The 27957-nt window shown below is 48.7% G+C and overlaps 2 protein-coding genes across 2 annotated transcripts; one reads left to right on the top strand and one right to left on the bottom strand.

The window, feature by feature from the left end:
- Positions 1-932: 932 nt before the first annotated feature.
- ddx27 (DEAD (Asp-Glu-Ala-Asp) box polypeptide 27) lies at positions 933-14999 on the top strand. Its single transcript, XM_072438536.1, has 22 exons — positions 933-1180; positions 2452-2610; positions 2873-2932; positions 3005-3164; positions 4423-4475; positions 4719-4802; positions 5017-5122; positions 5493-5666; positions 5769-5919; positions 7287-7386; positions 7451-7592; positions 8411-8564; positions 9497-9578; positions 10341-10518; positions 10583-10689; positions 11230-11320; positions 12530-12621; positions 13947-14067; positions 14147-14240; positions 14349-14405; positions 14467-14529; positions 14770-14999. The coding sequence occupies exons 1-22, from the start codon at positions 1097-1099 to the stop codon at positions 14783-14785; spliced, it is 2328 nt and encodes a 775-aa protein (XP_072294637.1). The 5' UTR covers positions 933-1096; the 3' UTR covers positions 14786-14999.
- A 1484-nt stretch (positions 15000-16483) lies between these two features.
- rfc2 (replication factor C (activator 1) 2) lies at positions 16484-27365 on the bottom strand. The gene is made up of 6 exons (XM_072438545.1): positions 27159-27365; positions 22684-22789; positions 22136-22237; positions 18550-18808; positions 17656-17916; positions 16484-17099 (listed from the first exon to the last, which is right to left on the bottom strand). Exons 1-6 carry the CDS (start codon positions 27352-27354, stop codon positions 16989-16991), a joined length of 1035 nt encoding a protein of 344 aa, XP_072294646.1. The 5' UTR covers positions 27355-27365; the 3' UTR covers positions 16484-16988.
- Between the last annotated feature and the right edge of the window lie 592 nt (positions 27366-27957).

The following is a 27957-nucleotide window of genomic DNA, read 5'->3' as shown; positions in this document are numbered from 1 at the left end:
TGGACTTCCACAGAGGCCACGCCCCCCTCACCAGTGAACATCCTGGGACGGGACATTGAGAGAATGACTCATACAAGGACCTGGTGTTCATCTGAACCACAAACTGGACTGGACTCATAACACAGACGCACTGTACAGGAAGAGCCAGAGTCGGCTCTACCTCCGGAGGAGTCTTTTGGAGTGACAGGGCCACTCCTGACAGGGCCACTCCTGACAGGGCCACTCCAATAATGCTCTGGTTATTACAAAACCCATGAAAGAATGCAACTTTCCATAAAGCAATAACTTCAGTGATGATTAAATATAAAAAATTAAATGTTACACATGTAGTTCAGAGTAACTAATGCCACTGAAGCTGTTTTATGAAACACCAACAATTGTTTGTGTTTTCACTTCCTCTTCATGTAGTAATTGTTACTCTGCACTGTAAGTGACAGTATCACTGAGATTTTTGTTTTGCTCTTTACAATCTGATATTTTATAAAGTGTAAAATGTAATTTCATGTCAAGTTCATTTTCTCACAAATGGAATCTGCCTCTAAGTCATTGTATTATCATAATTTATCATTACCAAAAGTGATGGTTTACTTAATTAATTCAGTTGTAAATGTGTATTTAAAATATGTATTTATACAGTCAATGTAAAATATTCAATTTTGGACTTTAAAAAAAACAAAAACACGGTCATGTCAAATAGTGCCCCCTATAAGCCCTTGAGTCATATATTATCCTCCCCTCACGTCTGTCTGCAGCTCAGACTCTGAAACACACAGTTTAACCTCTGACATTTGTTGTACTGTTGTTTTGTTCTACTTGTCCTTCCCATTCCAGACCTGCAGGCAGCGATACATGCGCATTTCCGGTCCTCAAGGGAAAAACGAAGAACTGACGGCAGCGCGTTTCCGGCATCACATGTGCTTCCGGTGTGCGTGAGGACGCGTGAGGGAAGCGCGAGGAAGCGTCAGGACGCCTGAGCACGCGACTGTTGTTTCACTTTAGAACATTTAAAAAAGCCCTGACAACACGCGCTGCCTCTAGGAGCCGCGCGTGAAGCTCTGTTCTCTGCCCGGCGAACACGCACCATCTGCGACTCAACATGCTGCAGCAGCTCGGCCTGATCGGGACGCTCCAGGAGGGTGACCTGAGCCCCGAGGAGCCCGAGTCCGGGTCCGACTGTGAGGTGCGTACACACCCAGAGACCCGTCCTGTTGTGTGATTGTGACTCTGTTGTGTGATTGTGACTGTCTTGTGATTGTGACTATGTTGTGTGATTGTGACTGTTGTGTGATTGTGACTCTGTAGTGATTGTGACTGTTGTGTGATTGTGACTGTTGTGATTGTGACTCTGTTGTGTGATTGTGACATGCCCTGTTGTGTGATTGTGACTGTCGTGTGATTGTGACTGTTGTGTGATTGTGACTGTTGTGTGATTGTGACTCTGTTGTGTAAGTGTGACTGTTGTGTGATTGTGACTCTGTTGTGTGATTGTGACTCTGTTGTGTGATTGTGACTCTGTTGTGTGATTGTGACTCTGTTGTGTGATTGTGACTGTTGTGTGATTGTGACTGTTGTGTGATTGTGACTCTGTTGTGTGATTGTGACTCTGTTGTGTGATTGTGACTCTGTTGTGTGATTGTGGCTGTTGTGTGATTGTGACTCTGTTGTGTGATTGTGACTCTGTTGTGTGATTGTGACTGTTGTGTGATTGTGACTGTTGTGTGATTGTGACTTGTCCTTGTGGTGTGATTGTGACTCGTCCTGTTGTGTGATTGTGACTTGTCCTGTTGTGTGATTGTGACTCGTCCTGTTGTGTGATTGTGACTCGTTGTGTGATTGTGACTTGTCCTGTTGTGTGGTTGTGACTTGTCCTGTTTTGTGATTGTGACTCTGTTGTGTGATTGTGACTCGTCCTGTTGTGTGATTGTGACTTGTCCTGTTGTGTGATTGTGACTCGTGATTGTGACTCGTCCTGTTGTGTGATTGTGACTCTGTTGTGTGATTGTGACTCTGTTGTGTGATTGTGACTCTGTTGTGTGATTGTGACTCTGTTGTGTGATTGTGACTCTGTTGTGTGATTGTGACTTGTCCTGTTGTGATTGTGACTTGTCCTGTTGTGATTGTGACTTGTCCTGTTGTGATTGTGACTCTGTTGTGTGATTGTGACTCGTCCTGTTGTGTGATTGTGACTCGTCCTGTTGTGTGATTGTGACTCGTCCTGTTGTGTGATTGTGACTCTGTTGTGTGATTGTGACTTGTCCTGTTGTGTGATTGTGACTCTGTGTTGTGTGATTATAACTCGTCCTGTTGTGTGATTGTGACTCGTCCTGTTGTGTGATTGTGACTCGTCCTGTTGTGTGATTGTGACTCTGTTGTGTGATTGTGACTCGTCCTGTTGTGTGATTGTGACTCGTCCTGTTGTGTGATTGTGACTCTGTTGTGTGATTGTGACAGGAGGGGCCCATCGTGCTGAACAGGAAGAAGAAGCTGGGCAAGCGCAGCGTTCGTGGGGCCGGGGACTTCAGTGCAGATTTTGAGTTTGCAGAGAGGGATGTGGGCCACACTGAGCAGCCCTGGCTCTCACAGGACGTCCTGAACCAGCTGAAGACGAGGGTAAGAGGGGGTGAGGCCGGCTGGGGCTGAGCTACTGTGCCAATCAATATATGATGCCAACATGCAATAATGGCACAAAGAATGAGGATAATGTTTCAAGGCTAAAACATGGAAAGTGTCTGAGCTCCAGATGAGCAGTAAAGGGTTAACCACAGAGTGCAGTTAGTCATGAGCTGAAATAAACCTGTGCAAATAAAATATATGAATACACGTATGAGATGCAGCAGTATGAAAACATGTCCTTTTGCTGTGTGTGGGACAGAGGACGCCCACCAGCCTGGACCAGAAGATCGAGACGGTCCGCAAGAGGAGGAAGGCCCAGGTACGACTGTTCAGATGCAACAAAGTATTTAAATATATTCACTATGTTCACCAGCTGTCTTTGTTGTTTTAGGAAAAGGGGTCCACCGACTCGCCTCTAGAGGGCACCCTAGATGGCACCCTAGATGGCACCCTAGATGGCACCCTAGAGGGCACCGCAGAGGGCACATCAGACGACTCTGAGTCAGAGGATGAGTTCAGCTCTGGAGAAGAGGAGATTCTTACCAAATCTGGTATGAACCACTGAGCTGCAGTAGTGTAACTTGATCTTACGCCATGATTATTTTAAATGTATTTTTACACAGAGTTGGCGTTTATTTATTTTACTCATTTATTTTAATATACAGTACTTTTCAGACTTTAAGCCACTACTTTTCCCCCACGCTTTGAACACTGCTGCCCAAACACCAGCGCGTCTAATTTATAGAGGGGGGCACTCTATTAGGAAGCGTAAGTGTTTCACACACTGTAGGAGACGTCAGGGGACACATGTGTTTTCCATATTTTAAGCTTCAAAACGCAGTTTTATTACAATCAGACTGAGTCTAATGAGGAAGTGAATCTAGACACTGCAGAATACAGACCCACAGAGCGCAGACATGTGATATACGGTTCTATGCCGTTTAGAACCTGCAGCAGTGAAATGAGACTTTCTTGCCCCGCCCTGACTCACGGGTCAAAAGACGACATGGTCATCACGACATGGACCATGTGTAAATATGTTTATGACTCATGTTACAACGTCACACTCACTCGATATGTACGAGCTCAGAAGCAGATGAACCAGATGTGAAGAGTCATCAAGGACAGAGGGGGCAGTAAGGAGAGAGGGGACAGTAGGGACTGAGGAGACAGTAGGGACAGAGGAGACGGTAGGGACAGCGGGACAGAGGGGACGGGGGAGAGATTAGGGATAAAGGGGACAGTAGGGACAGAGAGGACAGTAGGGACAGAGGGGACATCTGTGATATGTTTTCTGTTTGTTAAGCTTCAAAATGTTGTGTGTTTCATTACAATCCAACTAATAATCAATCACTGAGAAATGAGTCTAAATGTGTCCTGTGGCAGGTGCACCGCAAGACCCCCGGTTCAAAAGACGCATCACTACCGTGTTTATTCATGTAGCAGGCGGGACAATAAATTCTTATTAGACCACCGTCTCGTACGTCTTGTATTCTGCCTTTTATCATTTAATTTTACTGCATCTAGTATTTTGTCGCTTAACAATACAGAGAACATACCTGTGCAGTCGCCATTGTCCCCTGTGCAGTCGCCATTGTCCCCTGTGCAGTCGCCATTGTCCCCTGTGCAGTCGCCATTGTCCCCTGTCCATGATGATGTCTCTGTGTGAGCTGGTTTACCTGCTTCTGCCTTTCTCCACATCTGGCACGTTTCACACAACAGGACAGATGCATTCAATTCCTTCCAGATGTCAATCAGTCCTATATTCTTCATTATGTCTTTCTAAAGGGCGTTTGTGTGTTTGTGCAGATACTCTGAGAGACAAGGAGCGCAAAGGAAAAAGGAGGAGGCTGGAGGGGGAGGTGAGTCGTGTGTGTGTGTGTCTGTGTGTGTGTCTGTGTGTCTGTGTGTCTGTGTGTCTCTCTGTGTCTCTCTGTGTCTCTCTGTGTGTCTCTGTGTGTCTCTGTGTGTCTCTCTGTCTCTCTGTAATTGTGTGTCTCTCTGTCTCTCTGTAATTGTGTGTCTGTCTCTCTGTGTAATTGTGTGTCTGTCTGTCTCTGTGTCTGCGTGTGTAATTGTGTGTGTAACTATGTGTGTGTGTGCAGTCTGAGCAGATCTTTGAAGACGCCTCGGAGTTTGACCCCTCTCTGACCTTCAGCGACATGAACCTCTCCAGACCCATCCTGAAGGTGAGCCGTGCTGACCTCCTGAGGGTCCTCCTGAGGGTCCTCCTGAGGGTCCTCCTGAGGGTCCTCCTGAGGGACCTCCTGAGGGTCCTCCTGAGGGACCTCCTGAGGGACCTCCTGAGGGTCCTCCTGAGGGACCTCCTGAGGGTCCTCCTGAGGGTCCTCCTGAGGGTCCTCCAGAGGGTCCTCCAGCCTCTTGACTCTTTGTGTGTTCCAGGCCATCACTGCTCTGGCGTTCCAGCAGCCAACGCCCATCCAGAAGGCCTGTGTCCCTGTGGGGCTGCTGGGCCGGGACGTCTGTGCCTGCGCCGCCACTGGGACAGGTACGTTGTGTTGGCGAATCATCTCGATGGGCCTTTTTTGATGTTCCAAATATAAAGGGCAAAACAAATAAAGTAAAATTTTAAGTATAGAAGTATTTCAAATATGATGATTAAAAAGTCCAGCTCCGTTTGTTTGCACGACTTCTGTTGAAGTCAGAAGATGTTTGTAGGAACTGGATGTGTGTCTGTGTGTCTGTGTGTATGTGTGTCTGTGTGTCTGTGTGTCTGTGTGTCTGTGTGTCTGTGTGTCTGTGTGTCTGTCTGTCCCCGGTGTGTGGGTGTGTCCCCGGTGTGTGTGGGTGGGTGGGTGTGACCCCGGTGTGACCCCGGTGTGACTGACTGACTGACCCCGGTGTGTTCTGTGTTTCAGGGAAAACTGCTGCCTTCATGCTGCCCATCCTGGAGCGTCTGCTGTACAAACCCCGCAGCGCTCAGCTCACCCGTGTCCTGGTGCTGGTGCCCACGCGAGAGCTGGGCATCCAGGTGCACGCTGTGGCCCGCCAGCTGGCCCAGTTCACCTGCATCACCACCTGCCTCGCCGTGGGTCAGTGCTCCACATGTTCTATTGTCATGTTCTCAAGTGCTCAAAGTCGTGAGCCCTGACTGAAGAGTGTGTGTCTGTGTGTCTCTGTGTCTGTGTCTGCAGGCGGGCTGGACTTGAAGTCCCAGGAGGCCGCTCTGAGAGCCGGTCCAGACGTCCTGATTGCCACACCTGGTCGCCTCATTGACCACCTGCACAACACCCCCAGCTTTGAACTCAGCCACATAGAGATCCTGGTGCTGGACGAGGCCGACAGGTAGAGACTGGCGCTGGACGAGGCCGACAGGTAGAGACTGGCGCTGGACGAGGCCCACAGGTAGAGACTGGCGCTGGACGAGGCCGACAGGTAGAGACTGGCGCTGGACGGGGCCGACAGGTAGAGACTGGCGCTGGACGGGGCCGACAGGTAGAGTCTGGCGCTGGACGGGGCCGGCAGGTAGAGACTGGCGCAGGACGAGGCCGACAGGTAGTGACTGGCGCTGGACGAGGCCGACAGGTAGAGACTGGCGCTGGACGAGGCCGACAGGTAGAGACTGGCGCTGGACGAGGCCGACAGGTAGAGACTGGCGCTGGACGGGGCCGACAGGTAGAGACTGGCGCTGGACGGGGCCGACAGGTAGAGACTGGCGCTGGACGGGGCCGGCAGGTAGAGACTGGCGCAGGACGAGGCCGACAGGTAGTGACTGGCTCTGGACGAGGCCGACAGGTAGTGACTGGCGCTGGACGAGGCCGACAGGTAGAGACTGGCGCTGGACGAGGCCGACAGGTAGAGACTGGCCTGATCTCTTCTGGGAGAGTTATATAAATGGTAAACATTTCTGAAAACAAAGTTTAAAAGCCAAAAAGCAGGAAAAAAAGGAAAAACAGTAGTTTATTCTGTCCAATGCAGTGAAGAAAGTTGTAAAGAGCCACATAGTGAGACTAAAGAGCCACATAGTGGGACTAAAGAGCCACATAGTGAGACTAAAGAGAGCCACATAGTGAGACTAAAGAGAGCCACATAGTGAGACTAAAGAGAGCCACATAGTGAGACTAAAGAGCCACTGCACCAGAGGCTCTCTCACACGTCAGACACTGGAGTTCAGGACCACAGAGCGTCGTGCAGCTTCATCTTAAAGACACAAAGCACTGGATCAAAGACAGAGAGGAGAAGATTCTGAGCAGGACAAAAGATGAAGAGAAAGAGTTAAAGAGACAAACTGTGTTCAAAAAGAGAACCCTTCTTTAAACAGGAGGTCAAAGGTTCAGTTTACCTGTGATATACAGCAGCATATTGAAGCCATGGGGCGACATTAGCGCTGGTCATTCTGATGCTAATCAGGTGCTCATCAGTAATGAAGGAGCTACAGCCGCAAACAGTAGGATCTTATGGCCCATTACAGCTGTTAGGGTACCAAAGAAGTTTTGCTTCAGGGGAAACAACTAACAAATAGATAAACAGGACAGGTTATTATCAGAAAACTCCCCCCAGTGGGCGGGGCCTACTCAGAATAGGATAAGTACCAGAGTTCTCAGACTAGATCCACAGATTGAGAATGACTCTGGGGCATCTTCTACATTTCTGAAAAGAGCTGGTGATTAGACTTGTGAGCCGGTGTCTTCAGTGTGATCTGTGCTTCACAGGATGTTGGATGAATACTTTGAAGAGCAGATGAAGGAGATCATCAGAATGTGCTCTCACAACAGACAGACCATGCTGTTCTCAGCTACTCTCACTGACCAGGTACTCTACAAACTCTATGACCCCTAATCGACCTCTGTCTGACCTCTGAACGCCTCTGTTTCAGGTGAATGACCTGGCCGCCGTCTCCCTTAAAGACCCAGTGAAGATCTTTGTGAACAGTAACACAGACGTGGCTCCGTTTCTGCGGCAGGAGTTTGTGAGGATCCGGGCCAACCGCGAGGGCGACAGGGAGGCTGTGGTGGCAGGTAAAGTCCTGCCGAGGGCGGCGCACTAGTGGCAGGTAAAGTCCTGCCGAGGGCGGCGCACTAGTGGCAGGTAAAGTCCTGCCGAGGGCGGCGCACTAGTGGCAGGTAAAGTCCTGCCGAGGGCGGCGCACTAGTGGCAGGTAAAGTCCTGCCGAGGGCGGCGCACTAGTGGCAGGTAAAGTCCTGCCGAGGGCGGCGCACTAGTGACAGGTAAAGTCCTGCCGAGGGCGGCGCACTAGTGGCAGGTAAAGGCTCAAATGCTCCAGGACTAAGTTGCATCGCTCTGTGCCCGGGGACTTTGAGGCCCAGGGACTTTGACCATCTAGTTTGCATTGAAGGGAGGCCCCCCAAGCCTATCTCCTGCTTCGGGCCCCGCTCTGTGTATGATAAACATGGTTAAGGTCCCTGACCTCGTCTGGGCCTCGTCTGGACCGGAGTGGAACAGTTGCTTCTAGATGTTAAAAGGGACACATCTGAGCATATTGAGCCTTTAACACTTTCGAACATCGTCCCACGTCAGAAACACCTGGAGCAATGCATCCTGGGTAACGTCAGAAGCACGCTGGTTTTGAAGTCCTTAATGATTGGCACTAAAGGATCATATTTGGGATAAGTTGAAGTGTCGTGGATCAGGACGTCACAGGATCAAACCTTTTAGTCATGATTATCGTGAGGAGAAATATTGTGATTAATCACAACCATCAGGAAAAAGAAAGGAAACATTATCAATTAACTTACCTAACATTTAATATATATAATGACCATAAATATTCTGGGTGATTGAAAAAGCTTCTGGACGTTCTTTGCTGTTGCCATAGCGCTGCTGACCCGGACGTTCCAGGACCATGTGATGCTGTTCACACAGACCAGGAAACAGGCCCATCGGCTGCACATCCTGCTCGGCCTCATGGGGCTGAAGGTGGGCGAGCTGCACGGGGAGCTGAGCCAGACGCAGCGGCTGGAGAACCTCAGGTGAGCAGCACCCTCAGACCTGCGCCCTGCCCCCTTAGACCTGCGCCCTGCCCCCTTAGACCTGCGCCCTGCCCCCTTAGACCTGCGCCCTGCCCCCTTAGACCTGCGCCCTGCCCCCTTAGACCTGCGCCCTGCCCCCTTAGTCCTGCGCCCTACCCCCTTAGACCTGTGCCCTACCCCCTTAGACCTGCGCCCTCAGACCTGCCCCCTCAGACCTGCCCCCTCAGACCTGCCCCCTCAGACGACCTGCCCCCTCAGACGACCTGCCCCCTCAGACGACCTGCACCCTCAGACGACCTGCCCCCTCAGACGACCTGCCCCCTCAGACGACCTGCCCCCTCAGACGACCTGCACCCTCAGACGACCTGCCCCCTCAGACGACCTGCCCCCTCAGACGACCTGCACCCTCAGACGACCTGCACCCTCAGACGACCGTGTCTCTGCTCGTGTCCCTGTGTCTCTGCTCGTGTCTCTGCTCGTGTCCCTGTGTCTCTGCTCGTGTGTCTCTCGGCTCGTGTCCCTGTGTCTCTGCTCGTGTGTCTCTCGGCTCGTGTCCCTGTGTCTCTGCTCGTGTGTCTCTCGGCTCGTGCGTCTCTCGGCTCGTGTGTCTCTCGGCTCGTGTGTCTCTCGGCTCGTGTCTCTCGGCTCGTGTGTCTCTCGGCTCGTGTGTCTCTCGGCTCGTGTGTCTCTCGGCTCGTGTGTCTCTCGGCTCGTGTGTCTCTCGGCTCGTGTGTCTCTCTGCTCGTGTGTCTCTCGGCTCGTGTGTCTCTCGGCTCGTGTGTCTCGGCTCGTGTGTCTCTCGGCTCGTGTGTCTCTCGGCTCGTGTGTCTCTCGGCTCGTGTGTCTCTCGGCTCGTGTCTCTCTGCTCGTGTCTCTGCTCGTGGCCCCGGGCCGTGAGAGCAGCTCCTTCATGCAGCTGTGCTCTGTTTCAGGAGGTTCAAAGACGAGCAGGTGGACGTCCTGGTGGCCACAGATGTTGCAGCGCGAGGCCTGGACATCAATGGGGTCAAGACTGTGAGTCTCTGTCTCACATTGACACTGCTGAGGTCCTGAAGTGCTGAAAGTGCATAATGTGGTGCACGACATAAACGAGGGTTTGTGTGGACGTGAGCGCAGTGCTCCACCTGTGCTCCACCTGGTGGAGCACCAAACTTCACATGAAAACCACTCTTAACTGCACTAAATGTACAGAGCCTTCATCTATTTGTCATTAAGGTCTTTAAAGATCTCATATCATGTTATTTTTCCCATGTCATAGTCGACTCTAAGTGTATTTGATCATAATAAGTGTTGTGCAACATCCATAACATCATAGTTATGAAATATCACCCAAATCTTGGACTCACAAACCCGGAAATGCAAACAGCTTTGAGATTCGCCCCCACCATCGCCAAGAGCAATCCTCCTCCTCCGCCTCCTCCACCTCCTCCGCCCATGTGACGTAGCCTAGTGTGGAGAGGGTGGGCTGACTCATCCTGGTGAGAAGGATAGAGACTGTTCTCTCACTACAAACTGCAGGAATCAATCAAATAAACACTTTGGGCACAAATATGAGGCACCAATAGCTCTGTGAAAGTTAAAAACTCTGAAGAGTCTCTTTTGCATGATGTGGTCATCGTGGAGGCCGCACGCCTTCATCATTTCAAGATTTAGAACTTACTGCAGTATAAACCATAAAACGACATGTTCTTCATCTGAACCAGAGCGAGTCCAATGAGCCAGAACAACATGGTTGTGTGTCTCACCCTAAAGTCACATGTGGTGTTTGTGCTGCAGGTGATAAACTTCACGATGCCCTCGACAGCAAAGCACTACGTACACAGAGTGGGCAGGACGGCCCGCGCCGGGCGCTCCGGGCGCTCTGTGTCTCTGGTGGGTGAAGCAGAGAGAAGAATGCTGAAGGAGGTCGTCAAGTCGGCCAAAAGTGTGGTGAAGGCTCGAGTCCTGCCGACAGGTAGTGGTCACTATGAGGACATCTTCATTCAGGAGGTCAGGGCTGATGTGTCTGTGTCTCTCAGAGGTCATTCTCAAGTTCAGGGACCACATCCTGAAACTGGAGAAGGACGTGGAGGCTGTGATCAGACTGGAGCGAGAAGAGCGTGAGATGGCAGCGTCTGAGGCCAAGGTAAACCACCGGCCCCTCACACTGGCCCTCACACTGGCCCTCACACCGGCCCTCACACTGGCCCTCACACCGGCCCTCACACCGGGCCCTCACACCTGGCCCTCACACTGGCCCTCACACTGGCCCTCACACCGGCCCTCACACCGGCCCTCACACCGGCCCTCACACCGGCCCCCACACCGGCCCCCACACCGCCCCCCACACCGCCCCCCACACCGGCCCCCACACCGGCCCTCAGAACATAATCAGGTTCTCAGATCATGGCCCAAACCTTAGATGCAGGAGCTTCTTCAGGTTGTTCTGGGGCCGTGGTGGAGGAAACTCCTCCTCTGCATCTGAATATTCTTCAGCCGCTGGAGGAACAGAACCGTCTCCAGATCTGTCCCCGCTGCAAAGGACACATGTCCTCCCGCTGCAGAGGACACATGTCCTCCCGCTGCAGAGGACACATGTCCCCGCTGCAGAGGACACATGTCCCCGCTGCAGAGGACACATGTCCCTCAGGAGCTGAACATTATTGTCATGGTGATGTATGTGCAGCTGTCAGTGGCCCACAAGCGTCTGGAGGGCGGAGCTTCAGAGCCTCAGAGGGAGTGGTTTCAGAGCCAGCAGGAGCGCAAGCAGAGCCGCAGTGAGTCCCACAGGGTCTAAAGCATTTATGTCCAATATATATGACTGAAGCACCATATTTTAGTGACGCTGCTCCGTATTTATTTTAATGATGTATATGTATATATGTATATGTGCAGGGTTCAGATTAAGGATTTTCACTTGTATAGCGGTGCTGCTAAACAATCCGTTAATTTTTCGAAATTTGTATAGCAATTTCATAATTGCATAGCAAAACACGAAAGTAACAATCAATATTTTCCATTGATATAACACGATTATTTATTTAAAATGTATTTGTAAACATTCTATTTAAAAAAAAAAAACTCTTTAACAAATTAACTTTAAACACTTTTTAAACATTTTTTCTTTAAATAAAACAGAAAACTTGCAAATTAGTTGTTGAACAAATTGAGCAACACAGTCAGATGGCCTTATTTACAACTTTCTTCCATATCATCATCAATCAGATGACTATTTGCAGGAGTCTCATTTACATATTAATTGTCTTTACACTCACTTCAAAATATGTATTAAGCTTCTGATGGAAAAATGAAGGTTGCTGTGGCGTCCATTATGGTGTATTATATGCGTTATTCAAATTGTACCGCTCTATTTGACGTTCCATTCCATTTTTCGTTTTTCTACTTGATGACGGTCCCTAAGTACTCTCGTCTTGGCTCCGGCTGCACATTTGATGACGGTCCCTAAGCACTCGTCTCTGCTCCGGCTGCGCATTCGGATCAGTGTAATTCGCTGCGCCCAAAATTCGATTGTTAAAAACAGGTTGTGTCACTTGGCAGTGTAAATATGAATATTTTGGTTGTGTATGATCTGCAAAGACTTTTGCGTTTAGGAGCTATTGGCCTCGGAAGTATGAATCTGTGACACTAACTTCAGCGCACGTGGCTCCTCCCACTTTCAGACTCGATCCGTGACAGCAGCGGGACTCGTCATGACAACACAGCGTCCTACATGTGTCATGCCGTTATTGACGATCGATTGACGAGTGATCAGTGCTTTTAGGCGCTTTGGTTCTACAATTGAACATGCATTTTTGTATCGCAAAAGCTGCGATACAAAAGCACTTTTTTCTGACGAATGCATCGCATTTGAGAGAAATTGCGTCACATTTTGCGATGCGATACCGCTTATTCTGAACCCATATGTGTATATGTATATGTATATACAAAAAACATGTGGGTTGTTGACCCTTCTCTCTCTATGACAGTGTCCAAAGCGCTGCAGGACTTTGACCACGCCCTCAGAGGAAAGAAAAAGAGGAAGCAGTTTGTGAAGGACTCCAAGAGGAAGGACGTCTCTGTGAGTCGTGTGTAACATGTACAAATACTTCTGTGACTGAATATGCTCTGTCCATACAACAGCTAAATAAGAGTGTTTTTTTTATTAACAGAGAGTTAAGTTATGTTTTTTTAAATTATTATACTTCTGTTCCTAATCTGTGTTGCAACACTGAAATTTACCCATTGTTGGACAAATAAAGGTTCTTATCTGAAGCATGTCGATACAGTCATGAAAGTATTTGAACATAAAAAAAATATATATATATATATATATATATATATATATATATATATATATATATATATATATATATATATATATATATATATATATATATATATATATATATTTATATATATACGCCCACATCAGTCTAAAACTGATTGACTTGTGCCTGTCGTCTACAGCGTGTCAATGGCTCCTGCTGCAGCGCCCCCTGGGGGCCGATTACCAGCAAAAACCTTTATATTAGGCTGAGCAAAATAATGTCTGTTTGCCGTAACCCGACTGACCCGCTATGAAACTAGCCGACTGAAAAATAAATATCAGCATTTTTCTGAAAAAACGTCCATCTTTTTTTATATATATAATTATTTCGCCGACTCACCGTGTCAAATATTTTTATCACGCTTGTTAACTTGACTTTCATCTCAAAGGACTGATAACGCACCACGTAACACATGCGTGTCATCATTTTCAGTCCTCCACGTGCATCTGTTACAAAACAGGGCGCGCGTAAAAGTCATCGTATTGCCTTTAACAAGTTGGTTTACCCTTGTCGGTGCCACTGACATGTCCAGAGTAATGCCAGGCGCTGTCAGGATGTGAAATTTGACTTACGCAAATGCATTCTGGGATTGAAACACGCCCAGTAGCGTCATCACAACAAACATGGCGGCGCCCATCGCCTTAGCTACCAAAATAAAGGATAGCGGCGTACAAAAGGTCGATTGAAATATCTTAAAATCATGAGATTTAGTCTCCCGATCGGGTTGAGAGGGTTTTTCCGTGATTGACTGTTGAAGCCTGACCCCTGGTGGTCACTCCGACTCAAAAAATGACAATCTTTTTTTTTGCCTTCAAAGTGAAAAAAATAAGAATTTGCCTACCGACCGATGAAAAATGATGACTCGGGTTACAGCAAAATGTTGCTGTAACCCGATGAAAAATGTTGACTCGGGTTACAGCAAACAGACAATTTATTTGGGGTAGCCTTAGACTCACCCTTGTAATAACGGCAGCGTTCAGTGTGGGGAGGAAATAGAGGCTTAAAGTCATAAAAGTCCAATAATGTGTATGTTTGACCTGTGACCGTGTTTGACCTGTGACCTCTTCCTCCACAGCCTGAGGAGCGAGCTCAGTTTGAGATCCTGAAGGCTCAGATGTTTGCAGAACGCGCCGCCAAAAGAGAGCGCCGCCCCAAACGAGCCCGCGCCATGATGGAGGAGGCAGCGCCCCCTCCTGGTCAGTCCAGGCCGTGTGCCGCTGCAGCTTTGTACTTGCACTGAGCCTGGTTCATTGACCTCTGTGTGTGACCCCTCAGGAGCCAAGCAGAAGGGCAAAGGAGGCAAGAAGTCTGTGTTTGACAAGGAGCTGACCAGCACCAGCGGCCGTCTGCTCAAGCAGTACAGAGCCGGGTTAGTGCTCACACTATTCTACACGTTCTATGGTTTAAAATGGAGCTGGGGGTCTTTATCTTTCAGAATCGAGCCTCCACTAACTTTCTTTTCTCATGACCTCTTTAGCCCCTCCTTCGACGACAGAAAGCGACTCGGTTTGAACCGCAAAACGCCCGGAAACAGGTAAAGTGTGGAGCGTCTCTGCAGCGCTCATGCTCTTCACTCACTGCCTTTTCTCTTTCAGGAAAGGACCAGGAGCCGCCAAGAAAGGACCAGGAGCCGCCAAGAAAGGACCCGGAGCCTCCAGGTAAATGTGCCACTGTTGGACGTCCCCGTGTGGGCGGAGCAGGGGAGGATCCCACCTGTGTTCTCTAAAATGATATAAAGTTAGGGTCAGAAGGTGCTAAAGAGTAAATTAAGTCATTACCCAGGTACATTTTTGAAGTATTTTATTTATCAGAACTCACTAATAAACTCCTCCCATCAAAATAGCTGAAAATGTCTGAATCACACACTGCGTCCTCTTCAAAGCCTCTGTGTCTTTCAGGTACAAGAAGAAGTGAAGACGTCTGAGAAACACCAACCTGCTGTTTGTCCAAAAGAATCCCATTTGAACAGAATGTCTCTTGTGGAAGCTCTGTGGCCCCCGGGGGCCTCCAGGGGGCAGTGTTTCCATGTCGGCTCATTCACACGTGTTTTCTATGAACGTGTGAGTGAAGTTTAGAAACAAATTTCTCAATATTGTATTTTCAAACCAAATAACTGCAACTTTGTCCATAGTTTTCATAATAAACCTTTAAAGTCTTTGTCCTGTTCAGTTTGAGATCATCATATTAACATCATATGAACATTATAAACGTCTGTGTAGGACGTAACATATGCCAATTTGTTTTCATATTGAGCTATAGCGCTCCTGGTGGTGGAGTGGTTCAGGCGGCAGCACATATGCCAGACTTCATGTGCATTCGGCCGCAGTGGTGTGCAGTATCCCGACTGACAGTTTACTGTATGTCGTCCCATTTTACGCTCGGCTGTTCTAACACAGCTGTATCTGCTCATGACTTAAAGGTTGAATTGGGGATTTTTGAGACCAGAGTCATGTCCTAGTAGCGTGGACAGCTCAGTAGTTCTCCCACATGTCAATCATTCCCTGCATGCTGCTGCACACCTGCAGCCTGGTTCCCATAGCATCACGTGGCTGCACATGTGTGGTTGATGTGCCGGTGTGTTCAGCGAGTTCCTTCAGTGAAGCTTCAGACCGCCAAGTACAAACATGGCTGAGGGACGACAGAAAGACAGTTCGAGCTCAGAAGAGACGAAAATCTGTGGAGACGAGAGACGATGCGATCCATCGTGCTAATAAACAAACACACGTGTAGAGGTGGGGCCTCAGAAACAACAGGAGGGGGAGAGGGGAGTGTGCACATTTTTAAAAAAAGGGACTAAGTCGCTTGAGGATGTTCAAAATATCAGACTCTGTATAGATTTTATTTTAAAAAAAATAAAGATTTTTGTGGCCTGTAGGCTTTAAATGAGGTGGAATATTACTTTTGATCTGTTTGTGCTGCTCCTCTGGAGCGAGGAGGAGCTGTGGACCTGAGCAGAAGCTCCTCTGGATGAGGTGGAGCTGTGGACCAGATCAGAAGCTCCTCTGGAGCGAGGAGGAGCTGTGGACCTGAGCAGAAGCTCCTCTGGATGAGGTGGAGCTGTGGACCTGAGCAGAATCTCCTCTGGAGCGAGGAGGAGGAGCTGTGGACCTGAGCAGAATCTCCTCTGGAGCGAGGAGGAGGAGCTGTGGACCTGAGCAGAAGCTCCTCTGGAGCGAGGAGGAGCTGTGGACCTGAGCAGAAGCTCCTCTGGAGCGAGGAGGAGCTGTGGACCTGAGCAGAAGCTCCTCTGGGCAGAAGATGCTGCAGGTTCTGACCAGGCCAATTGTTTCCAGTGTAAAAACATGACCCATTTGGTACATTTTTAAGACCCTTTTTTTCAAAAATGTATCGGGGACACATATTGTAATGAGGGAATTGTATCGGAATATACAAGTATCGAGATACGTATCGTATCGCAAGGGCCCTAGAAAAATCCTCTATTCAACCTTTAAGTTTCAATCGCGCTGTCCAAGTTTCCATTTATCAACTCTTTTATGTAAACGCTCCTTTAAAATGAAAGTTATAATTCATAATGAGACAATTAGAAATGTCCCTGTCCAAAAGCAGTGAGAGCGAGACTGTTAAAGACACGACAGGACGCACTTTTAATCACCTTTCATTGAGAACATGTGAGACACAGTATACAGAGGGCAAAGGTCACAGCCGTTTGTACCAGTGACACCGAGGGGGGCGGGGCCGAAGACGCAGGGAAGAGGGGCCGAAAACACCGAGAGGACGGGCCGAAGACGGCGAGAGACGGGGCCGAAGACGGCGAGAGGAGGAGCCGAAGACGGCGAGAGGAGGAGCCGAAGACGTGTGGACCGACCCTGAACCAGGCTCTCACTATGACGTCATCACAACATTTCCAGCATTTATTAAATCCAGCTTCACTTGGGGAGAAAATACACTTATTCATAAAACAGAATGTGGAACTTTCCGGTGGTTAAAGTGGTTAAAACGGTTTGAGCCTCAGCTTGGACCACTTGCTTCATGTCCTCCCTTCTCTCATCCCCATCTCAAGCTAAAACTGTCTAATACAGGCTTTGGTCGTGGCTTGCCAGGCTCTCAAAGCTCCATAGTAACAGTCTCCTCGGGGTCGGGGTCTCTCCTCGGGTCCTCAGGAGGCGGCAGGAGGTGCAGCTTTGCTACACAGCCTGGCCACAAGCCCCGCCATCTGCAGCAAAGAGTTCACCCCCTCAGCCACTCGCATATGAGTGTAACCGATCTCCTGTAACACAGACAACAGCACGTGAGAGCGCCTCCTGTAACACAGACAACAGCACGTGAGAGCGCCTCCTGTAACACAGACAACAGCACGTGAGAGCGCCTCCTGTAACACAGACAACAGCACGTGAGAGTGCCTCCTGTAACACAGACAACAGCACGTGAGAGCACCTCCTGTAACACAGACAGCAGCACGTGAGAGTGCCTCCTGTAACAGACAACAGCACGTGAGAGCGCCTCCTGTAACACAAACAGCAGCACGTGAGAGTGCCTCCTGTAACACAGACAACAGCACGTGAGAGCGCCTCCTGTAACACAGACAGCACGTGAGAGCGCCTCCTGTAACACAGACAACAGCATGTGAGAGCGCCTCTTGTAACACAGACAACAGCACGTGAGAGCGCCTCCTGTAACACAGACAACAGCACGTGAGAGCGCCTCCTGTAACACCTGTAAGAGACCGCGCCTCCTATAACATTGGTAAGAGACCGCGCCTCCTGTCACACCTGTAAGAGACTGCGCCTCCTGTCACAGCCTCTAGGTGGCATTGTGTGGAGTACCTTGATAAACTCCAGCTTGAGGTACTCAGGCATGCTGTAGGTCTTGCAGACTCTGAAAACGTTTCCGATGATGTCCTCGGGGGAGTAGCCCAGCCTCCACAGCTGCTCCATGACGCGGTACGCCTCGTCCACCTGGGCCTGAACACAGTTTCCCAGCATGCCTTTCACCAGCAGGGGGTGGGGCTCGTCGCACACTTTGAACACGTTCTCGCTGTTGATGAAGCCGAAGCCCGAGTGAGTCGACTGAAGGTTGTTCAGGGCCTGGACCAGGAAACAGCTCCAGTCAAACACACACACACCTGTCTCATGTCCCCCTGTGTGTGTGTGTGTGTGTGTGTGTGTGTGTGTACCTGTCTCATGTCCCCCTGTGTGTGTGTGTGTGTGTGTACCTGTCTCATGTCCCCCTGTGTGTGTGTGTGTGTACGTGTGTGTACGTGCGTGTGTGTACCTGTCTCATGTCCCCCTGTGTGTGTGTGTGTGTGTGTGTGTGTACCTGTCTCATGTCCCCCTGTGTGTGTGTGTGTGTGTGTGTGTGTGTACGTGCGTGTGTGTACCTGTCTCATGTCCCCCTGTGTGTGTGTGTGTACCTGTCTCATGTCCCCCTGTGTGTGTGTGTGTGTGTGTACCTTTCTCATGTCCCCCTGTGTGTGTGTGTGTGTGTGTACCTGTCTCATGTCCCCGTGTGTGTGTGTGTGTACCTGTCTCATGTCCCCGTGTGTGTGTGTGTGTACCTGTCTCATGTCCCCCTGTGTGTGTGTGTGTACCTGTCTCGTGTGTGTGTGTGTGTGTGTACCTGTCTTGTGTGTGTGTGTGTGTGTGTGTACCTGTCTCGTGTGTGTGTGTGTGTGTGTACCTGTCTCGTGTGTGTGTGTGTGTGTGTGTGTGTGTGTGTACCTGTCTCATGTCCCCCTGGGCGGTGAAGATGATGGCCTCCAGCCCGTCGTCGGTCACACTCAGCGTCTCCTGCTGGACCACGCCCTGGAGGCGGGACAGGATCTGGGCGTCGCTGAGCTTGGCGTATCGCAGCACGGCACATCGGGACTGGATGGGCTCGATGATGCGGTCGGAGGCGTTACATGCCAGAGCGAAACGAGTGGTTTTGGAGTAGATCTCCATGATGCGCCGCAAGGCCTGCTGTGCCCCGTCTGTCATGCTACAGAGACAGAGACAGAGAGACAACTTTATTAATATGAACACATTGTGTGTCAGATTCACTTCAGGCTTTGTTTTAACCCAGTCGCACCATAAAGATCCGTCTTCGTGTGGACTACAGCAGGTGTGGTCACTAGTTTAGCCTTTAGTCCATCAGGGGCCCGTGCAGCCCGAGTCTACAGGGGCCAAAGGGTCATCGCAACCTCATTTCAATAAGTAAGGACACTCAGTGGAAGAGTATCAACTTTGCACCCCCAAGTCTGGCTCACGTCCTGTGAGGAGCTTCATGTGCACCTCCAGCCCCTGTGGGGCGCTGTGGGGCCCTGTGGGGTGCTGTGGGGCGCTGTGGGGCCCTGTGGGTAGTTGTCGGGTGTGTAAAGTACACAGAAGGTGGAGAGGCACACGAGTTTTGACCGTGTCTAATGTAGTTCCAGTGTTATTGTGGCAAAGTGAATAAATCCATTTAAACTATTTCACTGGACTATTATTGACGCTTTGGAAGACACGCTGAACACCTTCAACCAGTAGTGACTCTACAGTTACCATGGTGACACAATGCACACAGCATGGTGGGGTCTGCGATTGTGAGAAAATCAAAACATACATAATGGATTTAAACATCTTTTCAGGGGCCCGATCAATCCCAGCGTTCCTGTCCCTTTGCCCTCACGATGTGCCTTTCGCCCTCACGATGTGCCCTTCGCTCCCTCACGATGTGCCCTTCGCCCTCCTCACGATGCGCCCTTCGCCCTCCTCACGATGCGCCCTTCGCCCTCCTCACGATGCGCCCTTCGCCCTCCTCACGATGCGCCCTTCGCCCTCCTCACGATGCGCCCTTCGCCCTCCTCACGATGCGCCCTTCGCCCGATGCGCCCTTCGCCCTCCTCACGATGCGCCCTTCGCCCTCCTCACGATGCGCCCTCCTCACGATGCGCCCTTCGCCCTCCTCAAGATGCGCCCTTCGCCCTCCTCACGATGCGCCCTTCGCCCTCCTCACGATGCGCCCTCCTCACGATGCGCCCTCCTCACGATGCGCCCTTCGCCCTCCTCACGATGCGCCCTTCGCCCTCCTCACGATGCGCCCTTCGCCCTCCTCACGATGCGCCCTTCGCCCTCCTCACGATGCGCCCTTCGCCGTCCTCACGATGCGCCCTTCGCCGTCCTCACGATGCGCCCTTCGCTCCCTCACGAAGCGCGAAGGGCACATGATGCGCCCTTCGCTCCCTCACGAAGCGCGAAGGGCACATGATGCGCCCTTCGCTCCCTCACGAAGCGCGAAGGGCACATCGTGCACCCTTCGCCCTCCTCACGATGCGCCCTTCGCTCCCTCACGATGCGCCCTTCGCTCCCTCACGATGCGCCCTTCGCTCCCTCACGATGCGCCCTTCGCTCCCTCACGAAGGGCACATCGTGCGCCCTTCGCCCTCCTCACGATGCGCCCTTCGCCTTCCTCACGATGCGCCCTTCGCCTTCCTCACGATGCGCCCTTCGCCTTCCTCACGATTTGCCCTTCGCCCTCCTCATGATGCGCCCTTCGCGCTCCCTCACGATGCGCCCTTCGCGCTCCCTCACGATGCGCCCTTCGCGCTCCCTCACGATGCGCCCTTCGCGCTCCCTCACGATGCGCCCTTCGCTCCCTCACGATGCGCCCTTCGCTCCCTCACGATGCGCCCTTCGCTCCCTCACGATGCGCCCTTCGCTCCCTCACGATGCGCCCTTCGCTCCCTCACGATGCGCCCTTCGCCCTCCTCACGATGCGCCCTTCGCCCTCCTCACGATGCGCCCTTCGCCCTCCTCACGATGCGCCCTTCGCCCTCCTCACGATGCGCCCTTCGCCCTCCTCACGATGCGCCCTTCGCCCTCCTCACGACGCGCCCTTCGCCCTCACGACGCGCCCTTCGCCCTCCTCATGATGTGCCCTTCGCCCTCCTCATGATGTGCCCTTCGCCCTCCTCATGATTTGCCCTTCGCTCCCTCACGATGCGCCCTTCGCTCCCTCACGATGCGCCCTTCGCTCCCTCACGATGCGCCCTTCACTCCCTCACGAAGGGCACATCGTGCGCCCTTCGCCCTCCTCACGAGGCGCCCTTCGCCCTCCTCACGATTTGCCCTTCGCCCTCCTCACGATTTGCCCTTCGCCCTCCTCACGATTTGCCCTTCGCCCTCCTCACGATTTGCCCTTCGCCCTCCTCACGATTTGCCCTTCGCCCTCCTCACGATTTGCCCTTCGCCCTCCTCATGATGCGCCCTTCGCCCTCCTCATGATGCGCCCTTCACGCTCCCTCACGATGCGCCCTTCGCTCCCTCACGATGCGCCCTTTGCTTCCTCACGATGCGCCCTTCGCTCCCTCACGAAGGGCACATCGTGCGCCCTTCGCCCTCCTCACGACGCGCCCTTCGCCCTCCTCACGACGCGCCCTTCGCCCTCCTCACGACGCGCCCTTCGCCCTCCTCACGACGCGCCCTTCGCCCTCCTCACGACGCGCCCTTCGCCCTCACGACGCGCCCTTCGCCCTCACGACGCGCCCTTCGCCCTCACGACGCGCCCTTCGCCCTCACGACGCGCCCTTCGCCCTCCTCACGATGCGCCCTTCGCCCTCCTCACGATGCGCCCTTCGCCCTCCTCACGATGCGCCCTTCGCCCTCCTCACGATGCGCCCTTCGCCCTCCTCACGATGCGTCCTTCGCCCTCTCGATGCGCCCTTCGCTCCCTCACGAAGGGCACATCGTGCGCCCTTCGCCCTCCTCACGATGCGCCCTTCGCCTTCCTCACGATTTGCCCTTCGCCCTCCTCACGATTTGCCCTTCGCCCTCCTCACGATTTGCCCTTCGCCCTCCTCACGATGCGCCCTTCGCCCTCCTCACGATGCGCCCTTCGCCCTCCTCACGATGCGCCCTTCGCCCTCCTCACGATGCGCCCTTCGCCCTCCTCACGATGCGCCCTTCGCCCTCCTCACGATGCGCCCTTCGCCCTCCTCACGATGCGCCCTTCGCCCTCCTCACGATGCGCCCTTCGCCCTCCTCACGATGCGCCCTTCGCCCTCCTCACGATGCGCCCTCCGCCCTCCTCACGATGCGCCCTCCGCCCTCACGACGCGCCCTTCGCCCTCACGACGCGCCCTTCGCCTCACGACGCGCCCTTCGCCCTCACGACGCGCCCTTCGCCCTCACGACGCGCCCTTCGCCCTCACGACGCGCCCTTCGCCCTCCTCACGATGCGCCCTTCGCCCTCCTCACGATGCGCCCTTCTCACGATGCGCCCTTCGCCCTCATGATGCGCCCTTTGCCCTCACGATGTGCCCTTCACCCTCATGCCCAGTCCACTGACCTGTCGGCCTCGTCCAGGATTATAATCTTGTGTCGTCCTTTGGGGAGAGTCACCTTTTGTTGAGCAAACATCTTGATTTTATTTCGAACCACATCAATCCCTCTGGAACAAACACAAGTATGTGAAAGTACACAAGTATGTGAAAGTACACAAGTATGTGAAAGTACACAAGTATGTGAAAGTACACAAGTATGTGAAAGTACTCGATACTACACATCCTTCATTTCATCTTTCTACTTTGAATTCATTGAATTCATATTATTCGCCTATTTATGTTTGTCCATTGTCCTACTGTGTGTGTGTCTGTAGACCTCGTGTCTGTAGTCGTATTGTCTGGTGTCTGTAGTCGTATTGTCTGGTGTCTGTAGTCGTATTGTCTGGTGTCTGAAGTCGTATTGTCTGGTGTCTGTAGTCGTATTGTCTGGTGTCTGTAGTCGTATTGTCTGGTGTCTGTAGTCGTATTGTCTGGTGTCTGTAGTCGTATTGTCTGGTGTCTGTAGTCGTATTGTCTGGTGTCTGTAGTCGGTCAGTACATGTGTCTGTCGTACCTGTCGTTGGAGGCGTTCAGCTCCAGGACAGCGTCCTTCATGGATGTTCCCAGTAAGGCCCGCGCCAGGCACAGGATACTGGTGGTTTTCCCGGTGCCAGGGGGCCCTGAGGGGCACAAAGCACATGCAGGGTCAGGGGACAGGTTCAGGGGACAGGTTCTGACACAAACACATCGTTGCTTGAGGGTGAAAAAGCCTGTAAAATACAACATGACGTTTTCCCCCAATTCAACAAGTGTAAAGTGTGACATCATTGTAGATGCAACGCTTTTCTTTTAAATGTGCTGAACATGTCTATGGTGTTAGTTTAATCATGATTACACATGTCTATAATGTTAGTTTAATCATGATTACACATGTCTATGATGTTAGTTTAATCATGATTACACATGTCTGTTAGTTTAATCATGATTACATGTCTATAATGTTAGTTTAATCATGATTACACATGTCTATAATGTTAGTTTAATCATGATTACACATGTCTATGGTGATTAAATTACACATGTCTATGGTGTTAGTTTAATCATGATTACATGTCTATAATGTTAGTTTAATCATGATTACACATGTCTATAATGTTAGTATAATCATGATTACACATGTCTATGGTGATTAAATTACACATGTCTATGGTGTTAGTTTAATCATGATTACACATGTCTATAATGTTAGTTTAATCATGATTACACATGTCTATAATGTTAGTTTAATCATGATTACACGTCTATGATGTTAGTTTAATCATGATTACACATGTCTATGTTAGTTTAATCATGATTACATGTCTATAATGTTAGTTTAATCATGATTACACATGTCTATAATGTTAGTTTAATCATGATTACACATGTCTATGGTGATTAAATTACACATGTCTATGGTGTTAGTTTAATCATGATTACATGTCTATAATGTTAGTTTAATCATGATTACACATGTCTATAATGTTAGTTTAATCATGATTACACATGTCTATGGTGTTAGTTTAATCATGATTACACATGTCTAAAATGTTAGTTTAATCATGATTACACATGTCTATGGTGTTAGTTTAATCATGATTACACATGTCTATAATGTTAGTTTAATCATGGTTACACATGTCTATAATGTTAGTTTAATCATGATTACACATGTCTATAATGTTAGTTTAATCATGATTACACATGTCTATGGTGTTAGTTTAATTATGATTACACATGTCTATGGTGTTAGTTTAATCATGATTACACATGTCTAAAATGTTAGTTTAATCATGATTACACATGTCTAAAATGTTAGTTTAATCATGATTACACATGTCTATGGTGTTAGTTTAATCATGATTACACATGTCTAAAATGTTAGTTTAATCATGATTACACATGTCTATGATGTTAGTTTAATCATGATTACACATGTCTATGTTAGTTTAATCATGATTACATGTCTATAATGTTAGTTTAATCATGATTACACATGTCTATGGTGATTAAATTACACATGTCTATGGTGTTAGTTTAATCATGATTACATGTCTATAATGTTAGTTTAATCATGATTACACATGTCTATAATGTTAGTATAATCATGATTACACATGTCTATGGTGATTAAATTACACATGTCTATGGTGTTAGTTTAATCATGATTACACATGTCTATAATGTTAGTTTAATCATGATTACACATGTCTATAATGTTAGTTTAATCATGATTACACGTCTATGATGTTAGTTTAATCATGATTACACATGTCTATGTTAGTTTAATCATGATTACATGTCTATAATGTTAGTTTAATCATGATTACACATGTCTATAATGTTAGTTTAATCATGATTACACATGTCTATGGTGATCAAATTACACATGTCTATGGTGTTAGTTTAATCATGATTACATGTCTATAATGTTAGTTTAATCATGATTACACATGTCTATAATGTTAGTTTAATCATGATTACACATGTCTATGGTGTTAGTTTAATCATGATTACACATGTCTAAAATGTTAGTTTAATCATGATTACACATGTCTATGGTGTTAGTTTAATCATGATTACACATGTCTATAATGTTAGTTTAATCATGGTTACACATGTCTATAATGTTAGTTTAATCATGATTACACATGTCTATAATGTTAGTTTAATCATGATTACACATGTCTATGGTGTTAGTTTAATTATGATTACACATGTCTATGGTGTTAGTTTAATCATGATTACACATGTCTAAAATGTTAGTTTAATCATGATTACACATGTCTAAAATGTTAGTTTAATCATGATTACACATGTCTATTGTGTTAGTTTAATCATGATTACACATGTCTATGGTGTTAGTTTAATCATGATTACACATGTCTATGATGTTAGTTTAATCATGATTACACATGTCTATGTTAGTTTAATCATGATTACATGTCTATAATGTTAGTTTAATCATGATTACACATGTCTATGGTGATTAAATTACACATGTCTATGGTGTTAGTTTAATCATGATTACATGTCTATAATGTTAGTTTAATCATGATTACACATGTCTATAATGTTAGTATAATCATGATTACATATGTCTATGGTGATTAAATTACACATGTCTATGGTGTTAGTTTAATCATGATTACACATGTCTATAATGTTAGTTTAATCATGATTACACATGTCTATGGTGTTAGTTTAATTATGATTACACATGTCTATGGTGTTAGTTTAATCATGATTACACATGTCTAAAATGTTAGTTTAATCATGATTACACATGTCTAAAATGTTAGTTTAATCATGATTACACATGTCTATTGTGTTAGTTTAATCATGATTACACATGTCTATGGTGTTAGTTTAATCATGATTACACATGTCTATGATGTTAGTTTAATCATGATTACACATGTCTATGTTAGTTTAATCATGATTACATGTCTATAATGTTAGTTTAATCATGATTACACATGTCTATGGTGATTAAATTACACATGTCTATGGTGTTAGTTTAATCATGATTACATGTCTATAATGTTAGTTTAATCATGATTACACATGTCTATAATGTTAGTATAATCATGATTACATATGTCTATGGTGATTAAATTACACATGTCTATGGTGTTAGTTTAATCATGATTACACATGTCTATAATGTTAGTTTAATCATGATTACACATGTCTATAATGTTAGTTTAATCATGATTACACGTCTATGATGTTAGTTTAATCATGATTACACGTCTATGATGTTAGTTTAATCATGATTACACATGTCTATGGTGTTAGTTTAATCATGATTACACATGTCTAAAATGTTAGTTTAATCATGATTACACATGTCTAAAATGTTAGTTTAATCATGATTACACATGTCTAAAATGTTAGTTTAATCATGATTACACATGTCTAAAATGTTAGTTTAATCATGATTACACATGTCTATGGTGTTAGTTTAATCATGATTACACATGTCTATAATGTTAGTTTAATCATGGTTACACATGTATATAATGTTAGTTTAATCATGATTACACATGTCTATAATGTTAGTTTAATCATGATTACACATGTCTATGGTGTTAGTTTAATTATGATTACACATGTCTATGGTGTTAGTTTAATCATGATTACACATGTCTAAAATGTTAGTTTAAACATGATTACACATGTCTATGGTGTTAGTTTTATCATGATTACACATGTCTATGGTGTTAGTTTAATCATGATTTTTCTACTTAGGTCAAAGAACTCCAGAGCTTGTCCTGAGCAAAAATGAGCGTGTCCAGTCCTGCTGACCAGTCTGTGTCCCTCTGACCCGTCCGTGTCCCTCTGACCCGTCCGTGTCCCGCTGACCCGTCCGTGTCCCGCTGACCCGTCCGTGTCCCGCTGACCCGTCCGTGTCCCGCTGACCCGTCCGTGTCCCGCTGACCCGTCTGTGTTCTGATGTACAATGTACTAAATCTGACACTTTTGAATGACTTTGACGAGCTCCTTTGACACGTGTCAGTCCCACTACAGGAGAGGGACTTGTTAAAAATTTAAAAAAATGAAACACAACTTAATAAAAAAACTGTTTACAAGTTTTCATGTAAAAATAATCTCAGTAATTTCTCTGGTCAGTCCATCGGCCATTTTAGAGCTAATGGAATGTTTACCACTTTTGTCTTTTCTACTGGAAATAAACTGACCACAAGTGTCATTATGTCACAAACTAATGAGACTGTTTGGAAGCCCACTCAGTGAAGTGTGGACACAGAAGATGTCAAACAAACAACATGTCCCCGGGGGGCTAGAGTTGTCCCCCCCCAGCTCTCCCACTTGTCCAGGGGGCTAGAGTTTGTCCCCCCAGCTCTCCCACTTGTCCAGGGGGCTAGAGTTGTCCCCCCCCCAGCTCTCCCACTTGTCCAGAGGGCTACAGTTTGTCCCCCCAGCTCTCCCACTTGTCCAGGGGGCTAGAGTTTGTCCTCCCAGTTCCCCGCGTTGGACATGTCCCACCTGCGATGATGATGTTGGGGACATTTCCCTCCCGGGCGAACACCTCCAGGCGGCTCACCGTCTCCTCGTTCCCCACAATGTCACAGAGCTTCAGGGGCCGGTACTTCTCCACCCAGGGCAGCTCGTAGGCTCTGTCCGCGGCTCCGTCCGGAGCGGCTTTAGAAGTGCTGGGCTCCTGCTCCATATCCTCCTCCATCTTTACCGCGCTAACGCTGCTGCTGCTGAGGAAACTTCCTGTTTGTGTGCGCTACATCCGGTGTCTCACTGCTGCCTCCTGCTGGTGACAGAGAGCTGCGCACGCAGTCTGGGCCTAGTGTTTGGGGCCTACTGTTTAGGGGCTAGTGTTTGGGGCCTAGTGTTTGGGGCCTAGTGTTCAGGGCCTAGTGTTAGGGGCCCAGTGTTAAGGGCCTAGTGTTTAGGGCCTAGTGTTAAGGGCCTAGTGTTAGGGGCCTAGTGTTAAGGGCCTAGAGTGCAGGGCCTAGTGTGCAGGGCCTAGTGTTAAGGTCCTAGTGTGCGGGGCCAAGTGTTAAGGACCTAGTGTGCAGGGCCTAGTGTTAAGGTCCTAGTGTGCGGGGCCAAGTGTTAAGGACCTAGTGTGCAGAGCCTAGTGTTAAGGACCTAGGGTGCGGGGCCTAGTGTTAAGGGCCTAGTGTGCAGGGCATAGTGTGCAGGGCCTAGTGTTAAGGGCCTAGTGTGCAGGGCCTAGGGTTCTGAGCCTAGTGGTGAGGACAGCTCATATTTTAAGAACTTAACACATCGAAGTCCCAAAATATCCAATTGAATGTTTCAGCATCGGCCA

This window comes from Eucyclogobius newberryi, unplaced genomic scaffold (assembly GCF_026437365.1).
Source record: "Eucyclogobius newberryi isolate DKJ021-1_F unplaced genomic scaffold, fEucNew1.0.hap1 SCAF_9, whole genome shotgun sequence".
Lineage (NCBI taxonomy): Eukaryota > Metazoa > Chordata > Actinopteri > Gobiiformes > Gobiidae > Eucyclogobius > Eucyclogobius newberryi.
Note: the sequence above shows the minus strand (reverse complement) of the source record. Positions and strands in the feature narration are given on the sequence as shown.

Coding starts and splice junctions, on each gene's coding strand:
- ddx27 (XM_072438536.1), top strand. CDS start 1,097: ATGCTGCAGCAGCTCGGCCTGATCGGGACGCTCCAGGAGGGTGACCTG. Junction 10,519..10,582: donor GGCTCGAGTCCTGCCGACAG/GTAGTGGTCACT, acceptor TGTGTCTCTCAG/AGGTCATTCTCAAGTTCAGG. Junction 11,321..12,529: donor GGAGCGCAAGCAGAGCCGCA/GTGAGTCCCACA, acceptor TCTCTATGACAG/TGTCCAAAGCGCTGCAGGAC.
- rfc2 (XM_072438545.1), bottom strand. CDS start 27,354: ATGGAGGAGGATATGGAGCAGGAGCCCAGCACTTCTAAAGCCGCTCCG. Junction 22,238..22,683: donor CTGAACGCCTCCAACGACAG/GTACGACAGACA, acceptor TGTTTGTTCCAG/AGGGATTGATGTGGTTCGAA. Junction 18,809..22,135: donor ATCCTGGACGAGGCCGACAG/GTCAGTGGACTG, acceptor CTGTCTCTGTAG/CATGACAGACGGGGCACAGC.